Consider the following 18730-nt stretch of genomic DNA (forward strand, 5'->3'; position numbering starts at 1 on the left):
CATATGTGCTACTTTTTGTGTATACTGTAGGTGGTTATAGATAAATTTTGTAAGAGGCCAATTCCTACCTATGTACTCGCTTATGTCTAGGGGGCGTGGCCTCTGCCCAACCTTAGCTGCATGGAAAATAACGGACAGACCAATGGAATATATTAGTTTATTTATACAGCGTTATATACAAAAATATAGAAAACTCTTATCAGCTTATAGCATCAGCAATTCCTGATTGCATGCACAATGATACCAAAAATATAGAGAATAACTATGATTATCCTATGGGCTAAAATCTGTAATGACAGATAAACACAATACCGAGATCCTAATGATTACCACACAAATCTTATACTAGGCTAACAGCAACTAGAGATCATAAATCCTGACGTCACACATCTGATGGGTCCGAGCACAGACTAATTATCTAACCCAGCCTGAAGGAAGTAAACTATGATCTCACCGTCCCGGTCACCAGATCAGATTCCTTCCGATACCTCAGCCGAATGTCTCAGCGAGGTCCCACAAGCTCAGGTGATGCACTTGTCTTGATCAGCCACAGATGATACAGACTCAGTATAGATCCTGTAGACAGCTGTAATCTGGGGAAAAGCTTTGCCAGGTATTATCAGTAAGTCTCTCAGGTAAATCAGGTGCTTGCAGAAATGCAAGTGTTCTCCTCTTCTTTTCTTCTGTTCGGTTCTTCAGCAACTACCTTCTTCTGTTCCCGCTTCTCAGACCAATCAGTTTTCTGGGAGCCAATCAGAAATAATCCCACCATGTACTCCCAGCATCTGTATGAAGCTTCCTTTGTCCGTCTTATCTCGTAAGCTCTCTCTCTCACTCTCTCTCCCTCAGGGACATGCATTCTCCCCCGATACAGAGTGACCTTGGAGGTGGTGCAGGCTTCAGTAAATCTATTACAAGCTGAAATGCTGACTTCTGCACAGTTGGTAGTCAGACATATAGGTGAAAGGTTGCAGCGTCCATGTTGGCTGACAAGGTGCTCTCATTTGCACACAGGGTGGGTGAGATCACAGCAAATACTCCTACAGATTCCCCCCCTTGGAGATGGAAATTACTGCAAAGGAGTAAAGGCCTTCTCCAACCTAACTACAAAAATAAGCCAGACAGTTCAGTCAGGATTCAGGTACAAACTTCATGGTCAAAACTACAAAAAGTTTCAAAGTAAATCTCAACTAATGCAAACTAACGCTCTTCAAACAGTTCAATTAAGCAAAATAATGTTCACAAGGAAATCACAAATGCTAATACAGCAAAATACTGAATAATAGAACCCGCATGTGCAGTTAGTTAAAAGTCTTAACACATGAAAATTAATCAAACAAATCATGAACCATAATCACATAGATCATGAAAATCACATCATGCAAAGCAAAGCATATTAGTACAGGAAAGTGAAAACGGAATAAATTGTTGGCAAAACGCTGGTCAGATGTAACTACATAAAGTCTTGCAATCTCATCACCGTAGGAGACAAAGTGTTTACGCGATAGCGTAAATGACGAAGGTCTCTCCAAAACACTACAGCACACAGGAGCATGATGACCCACGAGATGGTCAAAAGTGGGATGACAACGTGAGTGGACATGTGGAACTGGGTGACATCAGATGAACGACGTTTGTAATCTGCAACCTCGAGAGTCTCATGGTCGACAGATAATTCAACAGTGTGAGAGTCTTTGGACTGTAAAAATGGTATAAGGTCCATAGCAAAGTCAATAGGATGTCCACGAAATACATCAAGCACTTCCAACTCAGAAACAACCGGGTCTGTGTCAAGATAAAACAGGGAAACTCCTCCTACATGGGCAACAGCATACTTGGGTACAGCGATCACACAAACATTGCAAGGGAGAGTGTAACGGTTGATTACATCATGCTTCTGAAAGGTGACAGTAAGTTCCGTACTAGGTGTGCTAACTAACCATACCGTATCCAGTACAGCTACAGTGGTATCAGAAAAATCGTCATATTTTGACACGGTAACCTTACACTTCTCTTGGACATTCTCTGTGGACAAGCCACAAAGAGCTTCTGTTGTGTCTTTCAGGAAAGGTTTACCAGGGCATAGCCAATTAACATCTTTAGTTTTGTGGCAAAGGTCTAAGTTAGGGACCAAATAATGTTGCGGAGCATCCTGTTGGTAAGCAACATACTTAGGTGTATCAACATTAAGGTACAAATTCTCATGCCAAGTACCTACATTTACAACTTGTTTAAGCTGGTATACATTCTCAGGCATAATAAATGGCAAATTAAGGATGAAGGCAATTTCCATACGCTCCATATCCAAATAAAGGGGAAAGGCAGTACCTAAATGAAATGCGATTTGAATTTGAAAAGGTTCAATAGACAAACGGGTAACTTTGGCAAAGGCATCTTTAACAACATCAGATGGTATCAGGTACGTTGGTATCTGTCCCTGCATTAGCTTACTAATACTAGTATCTACTTCCCTAAATAAATCCTGGATAAGGTCCTTAACAGGTTGTATAAACACACGGTCTTCATTCATGGTACCTTTAATTGTCAACAAATCAGCTGTGTTAGCACTAATTTTATGTGTATGTAAATTCACAAGAGTGACCGTATCAGCAATAGTTTTACCCTGGGCCACAAGTTGGCTCTGTTGGACTACCAATTTGGTCTCGATGGCTTTCAAGTCTGCTTGGATGGCTTGTATATTGGCCTGCAGCTTTTGGACAGAAACTACGTTGGCAACAGACATGGAAATACCAAAAAGTGAACCAATGGCCGAAAAAATCAAACCACCGGCCAGACCAAGAAAACGCTTAGATCTGGACCTGGAATTATAAGGTTGCATAGGTTGTACCATGACTTTGTCCAGTTGATGCAAAATGTTCTTCACTTGTGCACGGGCATTTTGCATATAATTGAGAAACCAGGAATGGGTAACAGCAGACAGAGATAAGTTACTCATATTGAAATGTTTCAGTAGTACATGCATTGGATCAAGGGACACAACTACTTTCTGGGGAACAATCTGGGACTGGGTAATCAGGAAGCCAGGGGTATCTTGCAGAACAACTCCAGACATGGGACCAGGTTCGATCATCTTGGACCACGATCCCAGCAGCACGGAGATCCAGAACACGATCATCAGGGTTCTTTTCTGCATCTGCAAGGTACAAAGAAAACAGACTATGCTGTTGGGGTGTTAGTACAGTTCGTGTCATCAACACATACGTCTGGAATCAAATGACTGGGATGACGTGGTCTCAACTGATTGAAGTGGACCCATTTAAGGGTGTCTTCACCCTTAGTATTTTTCTTGAGGCAAATTTGGTAAGCCACAGGTGAAGCTTTTTCCACTATTGGGAATGGACTACGCCAACTAGGCAGAAACTTCCTTTCTTTAACCTTGTTTCTGGCAAAATTGAAGTAGAATACCTTGTCGCCAATTTGGTATTCTTTAGAGGTAGTCCCTTGATCATAATAGGCTTTTCTACCTCTAGCGCTACTTTCCAAATTTTTCTGAGCAAAGGCAAAGGCACTTTGCAAATGCTTACGCAAATGGGTGACATATTCATGAGTGGAGGTAGCACTGGACAAGTTCACATCATTAGTCCTGTACAACAAATGAATTGGTAATGTCATTTCCCTACCTGTCATCATCTCAAAAGGAGACACTCCGGTGGAACGGTGGGGTGTGGAACGAATCGCCATAAGGACCAATGGTAAGACAAGGTCCCAATTCTTACCTGAGGATGACACATACTTCTTCAGAATGGTCACGATGGTGCGATTAGCTCTTTCCACCTGTCCTGAAGATTGAGGTCGGTAAGCTATGTGCAACTTACTCTTTACTCCAAGCATCTTCCACATATGTTGAATCACCTCTGCCGTGAACTGAGAACCTTGGTCTGAATCCACTCGCATAGGCAAACCCCACCGGCTGAACACATGATTCAGTAGTAAGGTAGCCGTGGTTTCTGCCGTGCAGTTGGGTGCAGGCAGACACTCCAACCACTTGGTGAACAAGCAGGTGACTGTGAGCAAGTACTTGTTACCACGAGTGGATCGAACTACAGGACCAACCCAATCAATCTGGATATCCGACCAGGGCATGGCGATACCCTTCTTCCTAAGTGGTGCTCGGTGAGATGGTGAAGATGGCTGGAAACGACAACAGGTCAAACACCCTCGCGTGTACAACTGTACATCCTGTCGCATGTGAGGCCAATAAGCTACTTGCTTTAGGGTCTCATAGGTGATATTCTCCCCTCGATGTCCAGCACATGGTTCGTCATGGGCATGCTGCAACATAATGCCTCGATATTCTTTAGGCACCACCCATTGCTCAATGCCATGCTTACTCGTCCGAATAAGCAGGTCCTTGTGAAGTTTGAACTTCTCTCGGGAGGCGTAGAGTATCCTCATCTCCTCATCTTGCTTGTGTTCTTCCGTCAGGGAACAGTCTTGCGGATTCCATATGTACTCATAAAATCTCCCGATCACCGGGTCGGATTTCTGTGCCATGACAAGATCAAAGGATGGGACTTCCCTGCACCACTGGACCACCGGCGTGTCGTTGGACTGCTTCGCCTGTCGTCGGGTGACTGCATGGACAGCCGCAGTCTCCACATCTGGGGGTCGCCATAATTCTCCTGTAAGCGCACCCTCCTTGGCCAGGTGATCGGCCAAGTCGTTTCCCAGCTTGTCGGGACTGTCAACTTTTGCATGACCCTTGACCTTCTTCCAATAGATGGTCATGTCATGGTCCTTTACCAGTTGATCTAAAATCTGGATCAAGTTTCCATGATGTACTGGTTTTCCTTTGGAATTTAACATATTTTTCTGCTTCCAGATGGGCAAATGGGACACAAAATTCTGTCTCACATAGTCCGAATCCGTACATATGACCAACTGTCTGACTCCTTTCTGAATTGCAGACTGTACCGCCACCAGAGCTGCCACAATCTCAGCGTACTGATTAGTTCGCGAGCCCAAGCTGTGTTTCAGGGTCTCTTCAAGATTGGTTGGATCCCATACCACTCCTACTCCTGCAACCAATTCCTTGACTGTATCACGACGGTAAGCACAACCATCTACATAGACCTTAGGCATGGTAGCACAAGTCTGTTCATCATACAGATGGTGTCGATGAGGTTCTTTCTCTAGCGGGGGAACATCTGCTTCGGGAATACCTGCAATGGAATCCTGTTCTGCACAATCATGTAGGTCAGCCATACCTTGGGCTACTGCGTTACGATGTTTCTGAGCATACCTTACCTCCAGAGGCCAGCCTTGAAGAGCCAATGTCCAGGAGACTATTTTGCTGTTTGACACTCGACCGGTCTTAATTCGGTCACTACCCAAGAAACTGATGGGCTGGTGGCAAGTCTCCACAATTAGCTTCTCACCTTGGATGTAACTTCTGAAGTGTTGCAAAGCCCAAACGGTAGACAGGAGTGCTTTCTCACAGTCGGAATACTTCCTCTCCACATCCGTTAGTCCTTTACTGGCATACGCCACTACCCTCTTATCCGTGTCATACTTCTGATATAGGACAGCACTCCTAGAGTGTTGGGAATATCCCAAGTCCACGTAGAACTCACGACCTCCCTCGGGGTATGCGAGGCATGGGAAGCAGCTAAGCTTGTCTTTCAGCTCCTGCATAGCAGATTTCTGTTCTGGCCCCCAGACCCAAGGTGTATCTTTCTTCAACAACTTGACCAACGGTCGGGTGATCTCCGCATACTCATCTATGAACTGTCTGGAGTAGTTGCAAATTCCTAGAAAGGAACGAAGTTCAGTGATATTGGTGGGCTGTTTCAACTGTTGTAAAGACTGCACTCGCTTCTTCTGGGGTCGCAGACCCTCAGCAGAAATTTCATACCCTAAGTAATTCAGTGATTTCCTGCACCATTGTCCTTTGGCAAGAGTCAGTTTAGCTCCAGCATCTGCCAACTGTGTGAAGACATGCTCCATCTCCTCCAGGTGTTCCTGAAAGGTAGGACTCTTGATCAGAATGTCATCCACATAGACCACTGTTCCTCGAGCTTCAGCATCTGGTAGGGCTTTGTGTAGGAAAATGTTGAATTCAGCAGGTGAATTGAGAAACCCAAAGGGTGTCCTGTTCCACGTATACTGCTTCTTCCCAAACGTAAAAGCCAGTTTATGCTGATCGTGGGGATGGACTGGTACTGTCCAAAACCCTGATGCCAAATCCAGGCTGGTGAAATACTTAGCCCCCCTGATGGTTGCAAGGTTCTGATCCAGTGGAGCCATAGGCCACCGGGACAAGGGTACTCGCTTATTCAACTGACGGTAATCCAGAGCGATTCTCCAGCTGTTATTCTTTTTCAAGATGGGCCACAGAGGGGAGTTGTACGTGCTGTTGCATTGTCTGATGATACCCCTGGTCTCCAAAGTGTTGAGAATCTCTTGTACAGACTCATAGGAAGCCAATGGAATCTTATACTGACGCACAAAGACAGGCTTGCTACCAGGTTCCGTAGGCACTCTGGTGACATGTAGGTTCGTAAGTCCACAGTCATACGAATCTACAGCAAAAAGGTCCTTGTAATTGTACAACAACTGAGTCAACCTCCTCTTCTCTGTGTGAGTAGTACAAGCATCAGCCTGTTCCACTTGCTCTTTCACCATAGCATCAAACTCTGAGAAAGGTTGGTTGGATGAAATTTCCACCTGTTCTTCAATGTCCTCCTGCAAGGTTGAGGTTTCCATAGAATTCACCCTTCGAGGCTTCTGAGGTACAGACATTTCCCTGGACAGAAACAAGAAGTCATCTTCCACCTGTACCTGAGCACACGTCGCATCATAGGGCCAAACAAACTCGAGAGATATGAGGCCCCTGGGAGAGGTAAACCAACTGTCAGTCGTCTCCCCCCCCTGGCAGGTGTCCCAAGAAGAAGGCAGCCTGCCAAGGATAGGCAAACTTACCTCGACATCATGGAAGGACTGGCCAACCAGAAAGCCAACAGAATCTCCAGCAGATAGCTCAACTTCAGCAGACTGTGGATTGGTGACCAACAGGTATAAGGTGGTACCGGTGACCTCCAAACATGGCAGAACACCAATTGCCAATACAAGGTCTCGAAAGTGGGCATGTGGGTTAAAGAACACTACATCATCCAGCAGACGTCCTTGAGCGAGGCGAAGCTTGAGGGAAAAATCCCGAACTCTTCCTGGAATGGTTACATCCTTGTCACAGACTACCTCACAGACCTGGGGAATGGTCTGTCCAGACTTCAAACAAACAGCCGTAGGTTCAAGTTCCACTGGGTTGTTCTGCATTCTACTCCACAGGACAAGATTCACCAGGTCCACATAAACTCCCAGTCGTGCAAGGCAATCTGACCCCAAACATAAGGGTTCCCTCAAGCCCCGGACAATAGAGAAGTGGTGAGTGAATGTCTTCTTTCCCACAGTCAAGGGAAGGCCACATATTCTGTCAAGCGGCTTGGAGCCTTGTCCCCGTACCTGTACCGAAGTAGAGGAACATCTGCTGAAGGGAAGTTGTACAGACTTACGAATTTGGCTGTACAACGAGTCACTGATGTAGGAGAGATCACTAGTGAACAGTAAAGTAGCTTGAAGCAATTGGGTGTTAGCCACTTGAACTGGTATGGTGAATTCATCACCTTTCTGGGTGATGATAGTCACCTTGCAAGGATGAGCAAAATCAGGACCAGAGATAGGAGGTGATTTTTCAAGTAATGCTGGAGACACAGTATCTGTTAAGTCATCCGTCTTGGCTGAGTCCTGTGAAACAATCTCTAGTTGGTCCGCTTGTTGCACCAGCTCTTCATGCTTCTGACCCCCTTCTGGTGCCTCTGTCAACGGAGGCTCCCGCATGGGCGGATCCGCGGAACACCGGAGATCAGTCCGCAGGGGAGTGTCCTGTAGCTCCACAGAGTTGGCATCACCGACTGTACGCCAGTATCTCCCTCGCACGTATTTAAGGGGTCGAGTGACTTTAGACCAGATCGTTTCCTCATCATAATCCAAAACAGGCCGAAATCTCTTCAAAAGGTCATTTCCAATCAGAAATTCTTCACCCTCGCTGGTAGTGATGATGGCTGGGTGCCTGACGGTCATCTGTCCAAGCTGTAAAGATAGCCAAACCTGTCCCACAGTTCCAATACTTTGATTGCCATAGGCCACCAGTGACAAGTCGCTCGGTGTGACATGCAGCACATCCTGACCCCCCCCTAGAGATGCCTCTAGTTTCTGAAACAGGCCCTGGGTGACCAAAGTCACCTCTGATGCCGTATCCAGGAGACCTTCACAGGAAAGTACTTGTTGAATTAACAACTCCACGGTATATCTGTAACCTTTAGATATAAGCTTACCTAGAAAATACCTGACTTCCTGGGATGAGTCTTTTGAAAGAGGCCCTTCCTGGTTCGAGGGCTGCGACGCGGCATGGTTCCCTGGGGACTCCTCACTGAAGGACGACAACGCATCCACGTGGACCGTGGGGACGCTTGCGGTAACAGGTGTCGTGGCCACGTCTAGTCATGCTTGTTCTTCCTCCGAAGAGGATGGCTGTTCCACCTCAACAGATTTAACACTCAGCCCCGGAGGGGTCGGCGGTCTAGAAGACTGGTCCTTCTGCTTCTGGAATTTGACCTTTTTATGAGATGGAGGTGTCTTAGGTACATTGCTAGACTCCGCGATTGAACATCTGGCCATCAATTGGTCCAGCTGAGCTTGCATAGCACGGATCTTCTCTGCATTCCACTTCTTCTGATTAAACCGCTTCTTTTTAGGTTGTTGCTGTCCCTCCTGCGCAATAGGAGGCGCTGCATCCCGCGGCAGGGCCTGAGAGCCCGGCGGCGTAGTTGGTCTCGGCACTTTGTTTTCCAGAGAAAGCGTGGAAGTGACCGCACAAACAGCGGGTGGTATCACCCTGTTGCGACTCTTGGATGCCGGTTTCGGAGTCTCTGCGATTGGCTTGGCGCGGCAGATTTCAAAAATTCCTTCAGCCTGCTTTAGAAGGCTGGAATAGGGTTCTGCGTTTTTTCCTGCCAAGGGAATCTTTATCGAATCAGGCAGACCCTGTATAAAAAGTTCCCTGAAATCACCAAATTCAAGATCTTTAGAATCAGGCGGCACCCCCCCTTGGTAAAATGCACGCTTCAAGCGATGGGCCCACTCCTGCGGACTCTCCTCCGGATTACAACTAATAGTATACGCTGCACGCTTAGCTTCAAGAGAGTTGGCAAAGAGACCGTAGCGCTTCGCTAAGGCTTGCTCCACTGACCGTAAATCGGGGTTATCGGACATGATCAAATCTAGAACTTCATGGCACTCGGTACTAAAGGTCCATTTGAGGAGGGCTCTGATGTCATCCTCAGAAGAGACGTGCATGGTCTGCAGGAGTTCATGCACTGCCTTAAGATGGGTTTCTATGGATACCGAGGCAGATTCTTTAAAAGGCGCTATTACGGTGCGTAGCATCTTTATAATATATGCTTGCCTCTCCATAGACATTCCTTTCTTGGGTTCCGGCCTGACATGCCGCTGATCACTAGCAGGTGTAGAGAACCTCGGGGCAGGTGTATTGCTAAAACTGGGTAGATCTGCCGAAGGCTGAAACCCTGAGCTAGGCACCTGACCAAGTGAGCTGATGATTTCCGCAGGCCATCCCTGGTCCCGTGCCCCCAATGGGTGTGTCACTGTCTCGGGTCTGCTGCTTCGGTCACCAGCCACTATGGGGCTGGATTGTACAGAGGGGCGGGAAAGAGCCGAAGCCATGCCCCCAATGGGTGTGTTTAACTCGGGTCCCTCCCGGCTCACGTAACGGTTCATTTCGGGAGCTGGGCTTGGGTGACCCGCAGCAAAACTGTCGGGGAACTCTAAGGTATACGGTACTTCTTCCTGCGCCATGTGCGTAAGCTCTTGCTGCATTATGGAAATCTTTACAGTGCACTCATCTAATGCTTTAGACAATGAATCTCTGTCCTTCACTGTACATTGTAATTGCAGTGAGACTGTCTCCTGCTTCTCTTTTAACTCAGCCAACTCTAGCTTGGCCGCGTGCCAATCTTGAAACACAGACACAGATTCTTCTTGAGTGGTCACTAGCTCCCTGCGCAACTCACTCTGAACACCTTCTGAGACCTGTTTTAGCTCCCGATTTAATGTCTGCAACTTATCTGTTTCCCTAATCTGGTTGTGTAATGCATCAGTCAAACGAGAAAATTTCTCTTGCAACGAATCAAAAGACACGAGGTACTGGGCAATTTCTTGCTTTAATGTGTAATTAAGTGCTTCACAATCAGTTAGGTCACACTGCAAAGTTTTACACTTATCATCCAGTGTCTGGCACTCCGTACAAATCTCTTCAGAGGAGTCAGGTGGGGCGGGGCTTACATTGGTCCCTGCTAAAGCAGATTTGGCAGTGTCTAAATCAACTCGTAATGCAGCTAACTCACTGTCTCGCTCCTGGACAGTTTCCCTAGTCTGGGACAAATCTAACTGCAACTCCGCTATGCGATCTGTTAGAGGTGCAGATACCTCTCTTATCTCATTCATCAAAGAGTCTTTAACTGCCAAAAGAGACACGCCCAGTTCACAAAGCATCCATTGTGACAAATGCTGTTTCTCTTTTATAATTGTATTTAAAACCGTAGCATATGCTTCTGAGCTATTCGGTGAACTGCTACTAAATAAAGCACGTACAGACTCTACTGTAGGAGGTGTTGGTTTCGTCTTACTATGAGAGAGTGGCAGTAATATTTTCAGCACGCCCTTCTCCTGTTCACTTAGGAGCATTTCAGGCAATGTGCCAACCGTGCCGGTCGCCATGTTAAAGACTAAACACACCCTGTTTTCCTTCCTTACAGAGAGTTAGAGAACCCGTTTTTCCTCTTTTGGAGCTCAGAGTAATAAATCTGTCAACCAATTACAGCAATAAAACACAGCTGTATAAACAAAGGTCTGCCGTCAGCTAGGTGGAACTGCAGTTCGTGCAAAGAAAAACAGAAGATCAAACCAGCTTTCTGAAAAGACCCAGAAAAGTTTTAACTTCTGCTATTCTTGCACCAACCGTCCCGGACGAGAGCCCCAATTTGTAGGTGGTTATAGATAAATTTTGTAAGAGGCCAATTCCTACCTATGTACTCGCTTATGTCTAGGGGGCGTGGCCTCTGCCCAACCTTAGCTGCATGGAAAATAACGGACAGACCAATGGAATATATTAGTTTATTTATACAGCGTTATATACAAAAATATAGAAAACTCTTATCAGCTTATAGCATCAGCAATTCCTGATTGCATGCACAATGATACCAAAAATATAGAGAATAACTATGATTATCCTATGGGCTAAAATCTGTAATGACAGATAAACACAATACCGAGATCCTAATGATTACCACACAAATCTTATACTAGGCTAACAGCAACTAGAGATCATAAATCCTGACGTCACACATCTGATGGGTCCGAGCACAGACTAATTATCTAACCCAGCCTGAAGGAAGTAAACTATGATCTCACCGTCCCGGTCACCAGATCAGATTCCTTCCGATACCTCAGCCGAATGTCTCAGCGAGGTCCCACAAGCTCAGGTGATGCACTTGTCTTGATCAGCCACAGATGATACAGACTCAGTATAGATCCTGTAGACAGCTGTAATCTGGGGAAAAGCTTTGCCAGGTATTATCAGTAAGTCTCTCAGGTAAATCAGGTGCTTGCAGAAATGCAAGTGTTCTCCTCTTCTTTTCTTCTGTTCGGTTCTTCAGCAACTACCTTCTTCTGTTCCCGCTTCTCAGACCAATCAGTTTTCTGGGAGCCAATCAGAAATAATCCCACCATGTACTCCCAGCATCTGTATGAAGCTTCCTTTGTCCGTCTTATCTCGTAAGCTCTCTCTCTCACTCTCTCTCCCTCAGGGACATGCATTCTCTCCCGATACAGAGTGACCTTGGAGGTGGTGCAGGCTTCAGTAAATCTATTACAAGCTGAAATGCTGACTTCTGCACAGTTGGTAGTCAGACATATAGGTGAAAGGTTGCAGCGTCCATGTTGGCTGACAAGGTGCTCTCATTTGCACACAGGGTGGGTGAGATCACAGCAAATACTCCTACAATACCTGACCTTGATTTGTTTCTGCCATTTTCAGGGTACAGACCGTAGAAGTCTGCCCAGCACTAGCCCCGCCTCCCAACCACTAGTCTCGCCTCCCACAACCAGCTCTGCCACCCAATCTCAGCTAAGCTTCTGAGGATCCATTCCTTCTGAACAGGATTCCTTTATGTTTATCCCACGCATTTTTGAATTCTGTTACCGTTTTCATCTCCACCACCTCCCGCGGGAGGGCATTCCAAGCATCCACCACTCTCTCCGTGAAAAAATACTTCCTGACATTTTTCTTGAGTCTGCCCCCCCTTCAATCTCATTTCATGTCCTCTAGTTCTACCGCCTTCCCATCTACGGAAAAGGTTCGTTTGCGGATTAATACCTCTCAAATATTTGAACGTCCGTATCATATCACCCCTGTTTCTCCTTTCCTCCAGGGTATACATGTTCATAAATTCTATAAAGGCAGCTGGGCATCCAAATTCTGTTCTAGAATAGAGTGTAAGTCAGTATTTGTGTGCTGACATTTAGGTGCTTTCACTTGTGCCATTTTAGCATGTAAGTGTAGGACCCGCCCATGCACTGCCCACGTATACATCCTCTTGCAGCTCTGAATTGCTTGTAGAATACTGCTTAGTGCCCAACTGGCTCTTACACACATGAATGTTACATTCACATATATAAATGCTATTATTCTATAATCTTAGTGCATCGCTTCTGACCCCCTCTCAGCAGGATACTCTTCCCCTCCACACACACACTCCCCAGCACTACCTTCATCCCTGATGGTCCAGTGAGGGATTGTTTTGGCAGAAGTAATGGCTATTTGCTTCTGCTCATGGCTGCAGCTGCATCCAATACAGAAGAATCAATTCTTGCAGATATCACAGATAGCAATCAAACACAGCAAAGATGACAATGAAATCACAAATAAACACAGATGGTCACTATTGGTGCTGATAGAACTTTAATTCAAACAAGGCACGACTCGGCACGGGCCTGTATTTCAGCCTCAGGAGTCCAATCTCATAAAAGGTACTGTACTCTCTAGTCACCAAAAGTGTTGTTAATCAGCAAATGTAATTGAAAGCAGAACTGTCACTCGTGCAATGGCGTAGCAAGGGCGGGGCGGTGGGGTGTCAGCAGAGAGGGGGTGCTCCACCGCTCCCGCTGCTCGCTCCTCTGGCACCCCCCCACCGCACCAGCCCTTTAAAAAGAAATCTCCGACGCGGTAGTGAAGCGCAGCACCTCGTGTCTGCGACTGCAAGCAAAAGAAGCTGATCATCTCATTGGGCCTTCCCTCACCTGTCCCGCCCTCCTCTGACGCAACTTCCTATTTCTGCAAGGGCGGGACAGTGAGAGAAGGCCCGAATCTGAGAGATGATCCACTTCTTTTACATGCAGACACGAGGTGCTGCGCTTCTCTATCGCGTCGGAGATTTCTTTTTAAAAACCGGGTGGCAGGGAGAAGACAAGGCAGGGTGAGGGTGGGAGGGACTCAGATGGCAGAAGGGACTGGGTGAGGGACAGATGGGGTGGGGGGACTCGGATGGCAGAAGGGACTGGGTGGGGGACAGATGGGGTGAGAGGGACTCAGATGGCAGAAGGGACTGGGTGGGGGACAGATAGGGTGGGGGGACTCGGATGGTAGAAGGGACTGGGTGGGGGACAGATAGGGTGGGGGACTCGGATGGCAGAAGGGACTGGGTGGGGGACAGATGGGGTGAGAGGGACTCAGATGGCAGAAGGGACTGGGTGGGGGACAGATAGGGTGGGGGGACTCGGATGGCAGAAGGGACTGGGTGGGGGACAGATGGGGTGAGAGAGACTCGAATGGCAGAAGGGACTGGGTGGGAGGACTCGGATGGCAGAAGGGACTGGGTGGGGGGACTCGGATGGCAGAAGGGACTGGGTGGGGGACAGATGGGGTGAGAGGGACTCAGATGGCAGAAGGGACTGGGTGGGGGACAGATAGGGTGGGAGGACTCGGATGGCAGAAGGGACTGGGTGGGGGGACAGATGGGAGAAGGGGCATGGAGCTGGAACTGGGGTCTGAAAAGTGGGCAGGAGGGAGAATGGGATCATGCCTGGGGCAGGGGTAGGTGGGAGAATCAATGGATCTGGAACTAGGGGCAGCCGCAGGTGGGATAATGGGGCTGAAACTGGGAGCCGAAAAGAGGGGGCAGTGAGAGAGGGGGAATAGATCCTGGATGGAAAGGGGAGTGAGAGGGAGGGCAGACCCTGAATGGATGGGAGAGGGAGAGGGAAGGCAAATGGTGGATCGAAGGAGCAGAGAGAAAGGGCAGACAGTGGATAGAAGGGAGTGAAAGAGCAGACAGTGGATGGAAGGGGGCAGAGATAGAGGGCAGATGCTAGATGGAAAGGAGAGAGAGAGGGCAGATGCTAGAAGGAGAGAGAGAGAGAGAGAGAGAGAGCGGGCAGACAGTGGATGGAAGGGGCAGGGAGAGAGGGCAGACATTTTATGGAGTGGACAGGAGACAGAGAGCAGACACAGGATGGCAGGGAGATAGAGAAGGCAGATGCTGGATGGAAGGAAGACAGTGAAAAGAAGATGAGGAAAGCAGAAACCAAAGACAACAAACTGTAAATAAAATATATATTTTTATTTTTTTGCTTTAGGATATAGTATTGTTGCTGTGTTAATAAATGCTTATAAATAGAACATGGAAATAAGGTAAGCTTTATTGGACTAATTTTAATACATTTTGACTAACTTTCGGAGAACAAAACCCCCTTCCTCAGGTCAGGATAGGATACTGTAACAGCACTATACTGTATTGATCTGAGGAAGGAGGTTTTGGCCTCTGAAATCTAAATGTATTAGTCCAATAAAATGATATTATTTTATTTTCTATTTTTGTTTTATTTCTATTAGTTAATTTGTAAAGTGATTGGTATTTGTTAGTTTTTTCAAATTTACATCTGCTGTCTTTATATTTCGCATAGTACTTGGGGACATTTTCTGTTTCTGTGGTGTTGCATTGTATGCTCAGTCTGGCCTCTTGGGGGGTTCAGTTTAATGTTTGTCTAAATAGAAAGTTTATGATTACTTATTCTATAGTGGTTTAGGGTGTATCTGTGTTTGTGAAAAAGACATGGCTCTCAGTTGGCATTCACTGTGCAGGAACGACGATCTGTACTATTCTGTCTGGTTTCGTTTTACAATAGGTGAATTGATGTTGTAGTGCTCACTGTAGTGTTTAAAATGCTTTCCTTTTCCTTATGTGACTCGTAGAAATTACTGCTTATAGTATGGTAGAATTGCTCTAGAGATCCTGAGTGTTTTGTATTCTTGGTATGCCTAGTACTGGATTTTGGAGGGGGGTGTTAAAAAATGACCGGCCCCGGGTGTCAACTACCCTAGCTACGCCACTACACTCGTGTTCTGCTCGTTAAACTCTAGGCGTGTTGTCTCAAATGAAAGAAACCAGTTTATGAGATTGGACTCCTGAGGCAGGCCAGGTGGCTGAAACACAGGCCCGTATCGTTGTGCCTTGTTTGGATCAAAGTTCTATCAGCACCAATATTATCTGTGTTTTTTTGTGATTTCATTGTCATCTTTGCTGTGTTTGATTGCTATTTGCCCAAATTAGGACACCATTTACTAATCTGGTTCCCTCTGTTTCAACTCTCTCTATATTCTCCATCTTTCTTTCACAGTGCATTGAAAAGTGGCTGGACATGAAGCAGACCTGCCCCACATGTCGGTCCCAGACACTACTTCCACAATGAAGGTTCTGTGAGCAGAGAACATGAGCGTTCTACAGAGCAGTGAAGATAAGTCAGTCACCCTCCACAGCTCACAAGAAAAAGACCTGCAGTGCCTTAGCACCTGGACACAAGCCAGTTAGAAGGAGTTCTATATTTTGAAAAAAGTCTGCTAGATGGGCAAGTTTTTTGGATAATTATAGCTGTATATTCAGCTGGACTTATAAATCTACTGCTGAATATATAAGGGTAAATTTATTGGAGAACTTTAGGATGGTACTTTTTCCCAACTGGACTTCCACCCATAAGTTTTAGTTTCTCAGCACTGAATATCAGTGTGTAACCATGCCCTTGGATTGCTTCCAGCCATGCCGCTTTTTATACAGGGAAAGATTTGCAGAGAGCAATTCACCCAGACAAAATATACCCAAGCAGTGGGCGGGAAAGGGGGGGGAATTTATTCTGTTCAGCTAACTCCTAAAGTTAGCCCAACAAATCTTTTTTTAAAAATTGACCTCAGTGGGAATAATTTTATACCTCTTTTTCCAAGTATAAAGTCTGCTTTACACACAGAAAAGGGATTTTAAAAAATAGTGCAATTGAATACACTCATAAAAAGTATGTGCATGGAAAATATGCGCCTACTTTTTGCGATTTGATATAGACGTTCCTGAGGCATAGTTTGGGTAGAGCAGAGGTGGAGTTGTGATGTGCATATATATTTTATAAAATATTCAGTTACATATATAGAGTGCATCCATATATATATATCGACTACGGGCAGATGTAAATATATGTGGTGTTGGTGGGCATGCAATGATGAAGGCTCAGACTATGCAGGTCCAGTGCTGGTAATGTTTAATATAAAGAAAAAAACATAATCTACAAATGGTGAAGTGTGGAGCATTTTTTTTCTTCTGAGGATTACATAACAAACAAGGCCATTTGGTGCCCAGCACAAGCAAGCACCCCCCTTCCTCCCCTCTTCTGGCCAGGTAATTGAAAGACAATGAGGGCCAAATGCACTAAGGTCCTCGGAAGAGCCCTTCCCTTACCGATTCCACAGTGAATCGGTAGGGAACGGCCATGCATCAAGGAAATGGAAGGCAAATGAGCTGCTCGTTGTAGCTCACTTGCATTCTCTATTCCCTCCGAAGCCAGTCGACCGGTCGAGCATGCACAGAGCAGCCAAGCGTTATGCTGGCTGCTCTGCACATGCCAAATACGTCCAAAAAGGACGTCCCTGATGACGTCCACCTTTTCTGCTTTGCCTGTGACCGTCCCTGCGCCTCCCTGTGCCGCCCGGGAAAGGAAGATGCCACGCCACTCACCTCCTCCATGGCCTGCTGCAGGAAGGCTCCGATGTGGCTCGGGTTCCTCCCTTCTGTGATCCTAGCAGGAGAGCGCAGTTGAGGACGTCCATCATCCACGTCTTTGACACCCATCCATCTTCCGCCCCTAGGCCTCTCTCAGCCAATCACAGCGTGTTTAGCTCAGCTAAACGCACTTTGATTGGCTGAGAGACCTCCAGGTCTCTCTCAGCTGAGCTAAACGGGATCACGCAGTGAAGGATGTCCAAAAAGGACGTCTTTTTTGGAGTGGGATCCTACAAGTGAAGGACATCCAAAAAGGACGTCTTTTTGGAGTGGGTTTTTTATTATTATAATAATAAGTGAAGGACGTCCAAAAAGGATGTCTTTTTGGAGTGGGGTTTTTTTGTTACAGGTGAAGGACGTCCAAAAAGGATGTCTTTTTAGAGGGTTTTTTTTTTTAGTGAAGGACATCCAAAAAGGACGTCCCTGACAACATTTGTTTTCTTCAGATTCTATTCTTTGCCCCGAGAGGTGTAGACCTCTCATTAGGTTTTCCATGGTAAAGGGATCAGAAAACGGTAGTGCATCTCATTATAATAGTCTTTGGATCATTTGCATTCCGTTTTCGTTAGCTGCTACTGTGACAGGAAAATGCCCTTTTGTGCATGTCCCCGTTTTACTACTTGTGCGCTAAACTGGCTAGAACCAGTTTAAAACCCACGTTGCTGGCTCGTTAAGTTTAGTGCATCTGGCCCTGAGTCATGCAATTCACTGTGGGTGTGTTCAAAGAGGCCATTTGGAGACTACTTGGCTGCAGCAGGTTTCTATCTGTTGAGAACTAATTACCATTTGAAGGGAGCAAGGCAATTGACATGGAAGGAGAGAGAATATTCTTGTAGCCTAAAGACAAGGAAAGGAGAATGACATATTGCAAGGGTGGGGACTCTGTGAGAACTTGATCCTGACCTTTGAAGTTAGATAAGGGTTCTTTTACTGAGGATGTGTCACTAAGGACCCAGGAAATGCATCTTTTATGTGCCTTCTCAACAGAAACTGGGCTTAGACTGCCTATCCAGGCTACTACTAATACTACTACTTATCATTTCTATAGCGCTACTAGATGTACGCAGTGCTGTACACTTGAACATGAAGAGACAGTCCCTGCTGTAGATAATAAACACAGTTATGCACCCTGGAGTAGAGTCAAAGGGCAAAGGACATAAATCATGAGGCCCAGGAACTTATGATCTGATATGATATCCTTATGGGCAAACAGGCCTGAGAAAGGAGGAAGTATACACAAACATGAGAATGTGGTCTAGCAGACGAGGGAAACCAGATAGTTTTGAAAAAAGACCAGATGATCCCGAGTAAGATAACTTGCTGAAGCCTTGTAAATCATTGTTTATTTATTTGTTGCATTTGTATCTCACATTTTCCCACCTATTTGCAGGCTCAATGTGGCTTACAATGTACCGTTATGGCATTCGCCATTCCAGATTATAGGAGAGCAATTGGTGTTACATACAAACACATGGAAGTCTTAATAAAATTAAACAGACAGATATAAGTGTATAAAAATAACTGTTTCAGTTCAG

General features: G+C 46.1%; 1 protein-coding gene across 2 annotated transcripts in view; it reads left to right on the plus strand.

Annotated features, from left to right (window-relative positions):
* Positions 1-16901, plus strand: part of LOC115470686 (E3 ubiquitin-protein ligase MPSR1-like) — a 57201-nt gene extending 40300 nt beyond the window's left edge. For both annotated transcript variants that reach the window (XM_030204078.1, XM_030204079.1), the window contains one exon: positions 15772-16901. In XM_030204078.1, coding sequence (XP_030059938.1) covers positions 15772-15843 — 72 coding nt within the window. In that variant the 3' untranslated portion in view covers positions 15844-16901. The remainder of the gene's footprint in view (positions 1-15771) is intronic.
* The last annotated feature ends 1829 nt before the right edge of the window (positions 16902-18730 follow it).

This window comes from Microcaecilia unicolor, chromosome 5, assembly GCF_901765095.1.
Source record: "Microcaecilia unicolor chromosome 5, aMicUni1.1, whole genome shotgun sequence".
In the NCBI taxonomy this organism is placed as follows: Eukaryota; Metazoa; Chordata; class Amphibia; order Gymnophiona; family Siphonopidae; genus Microcaecilia; species Microcaecilia unicolor.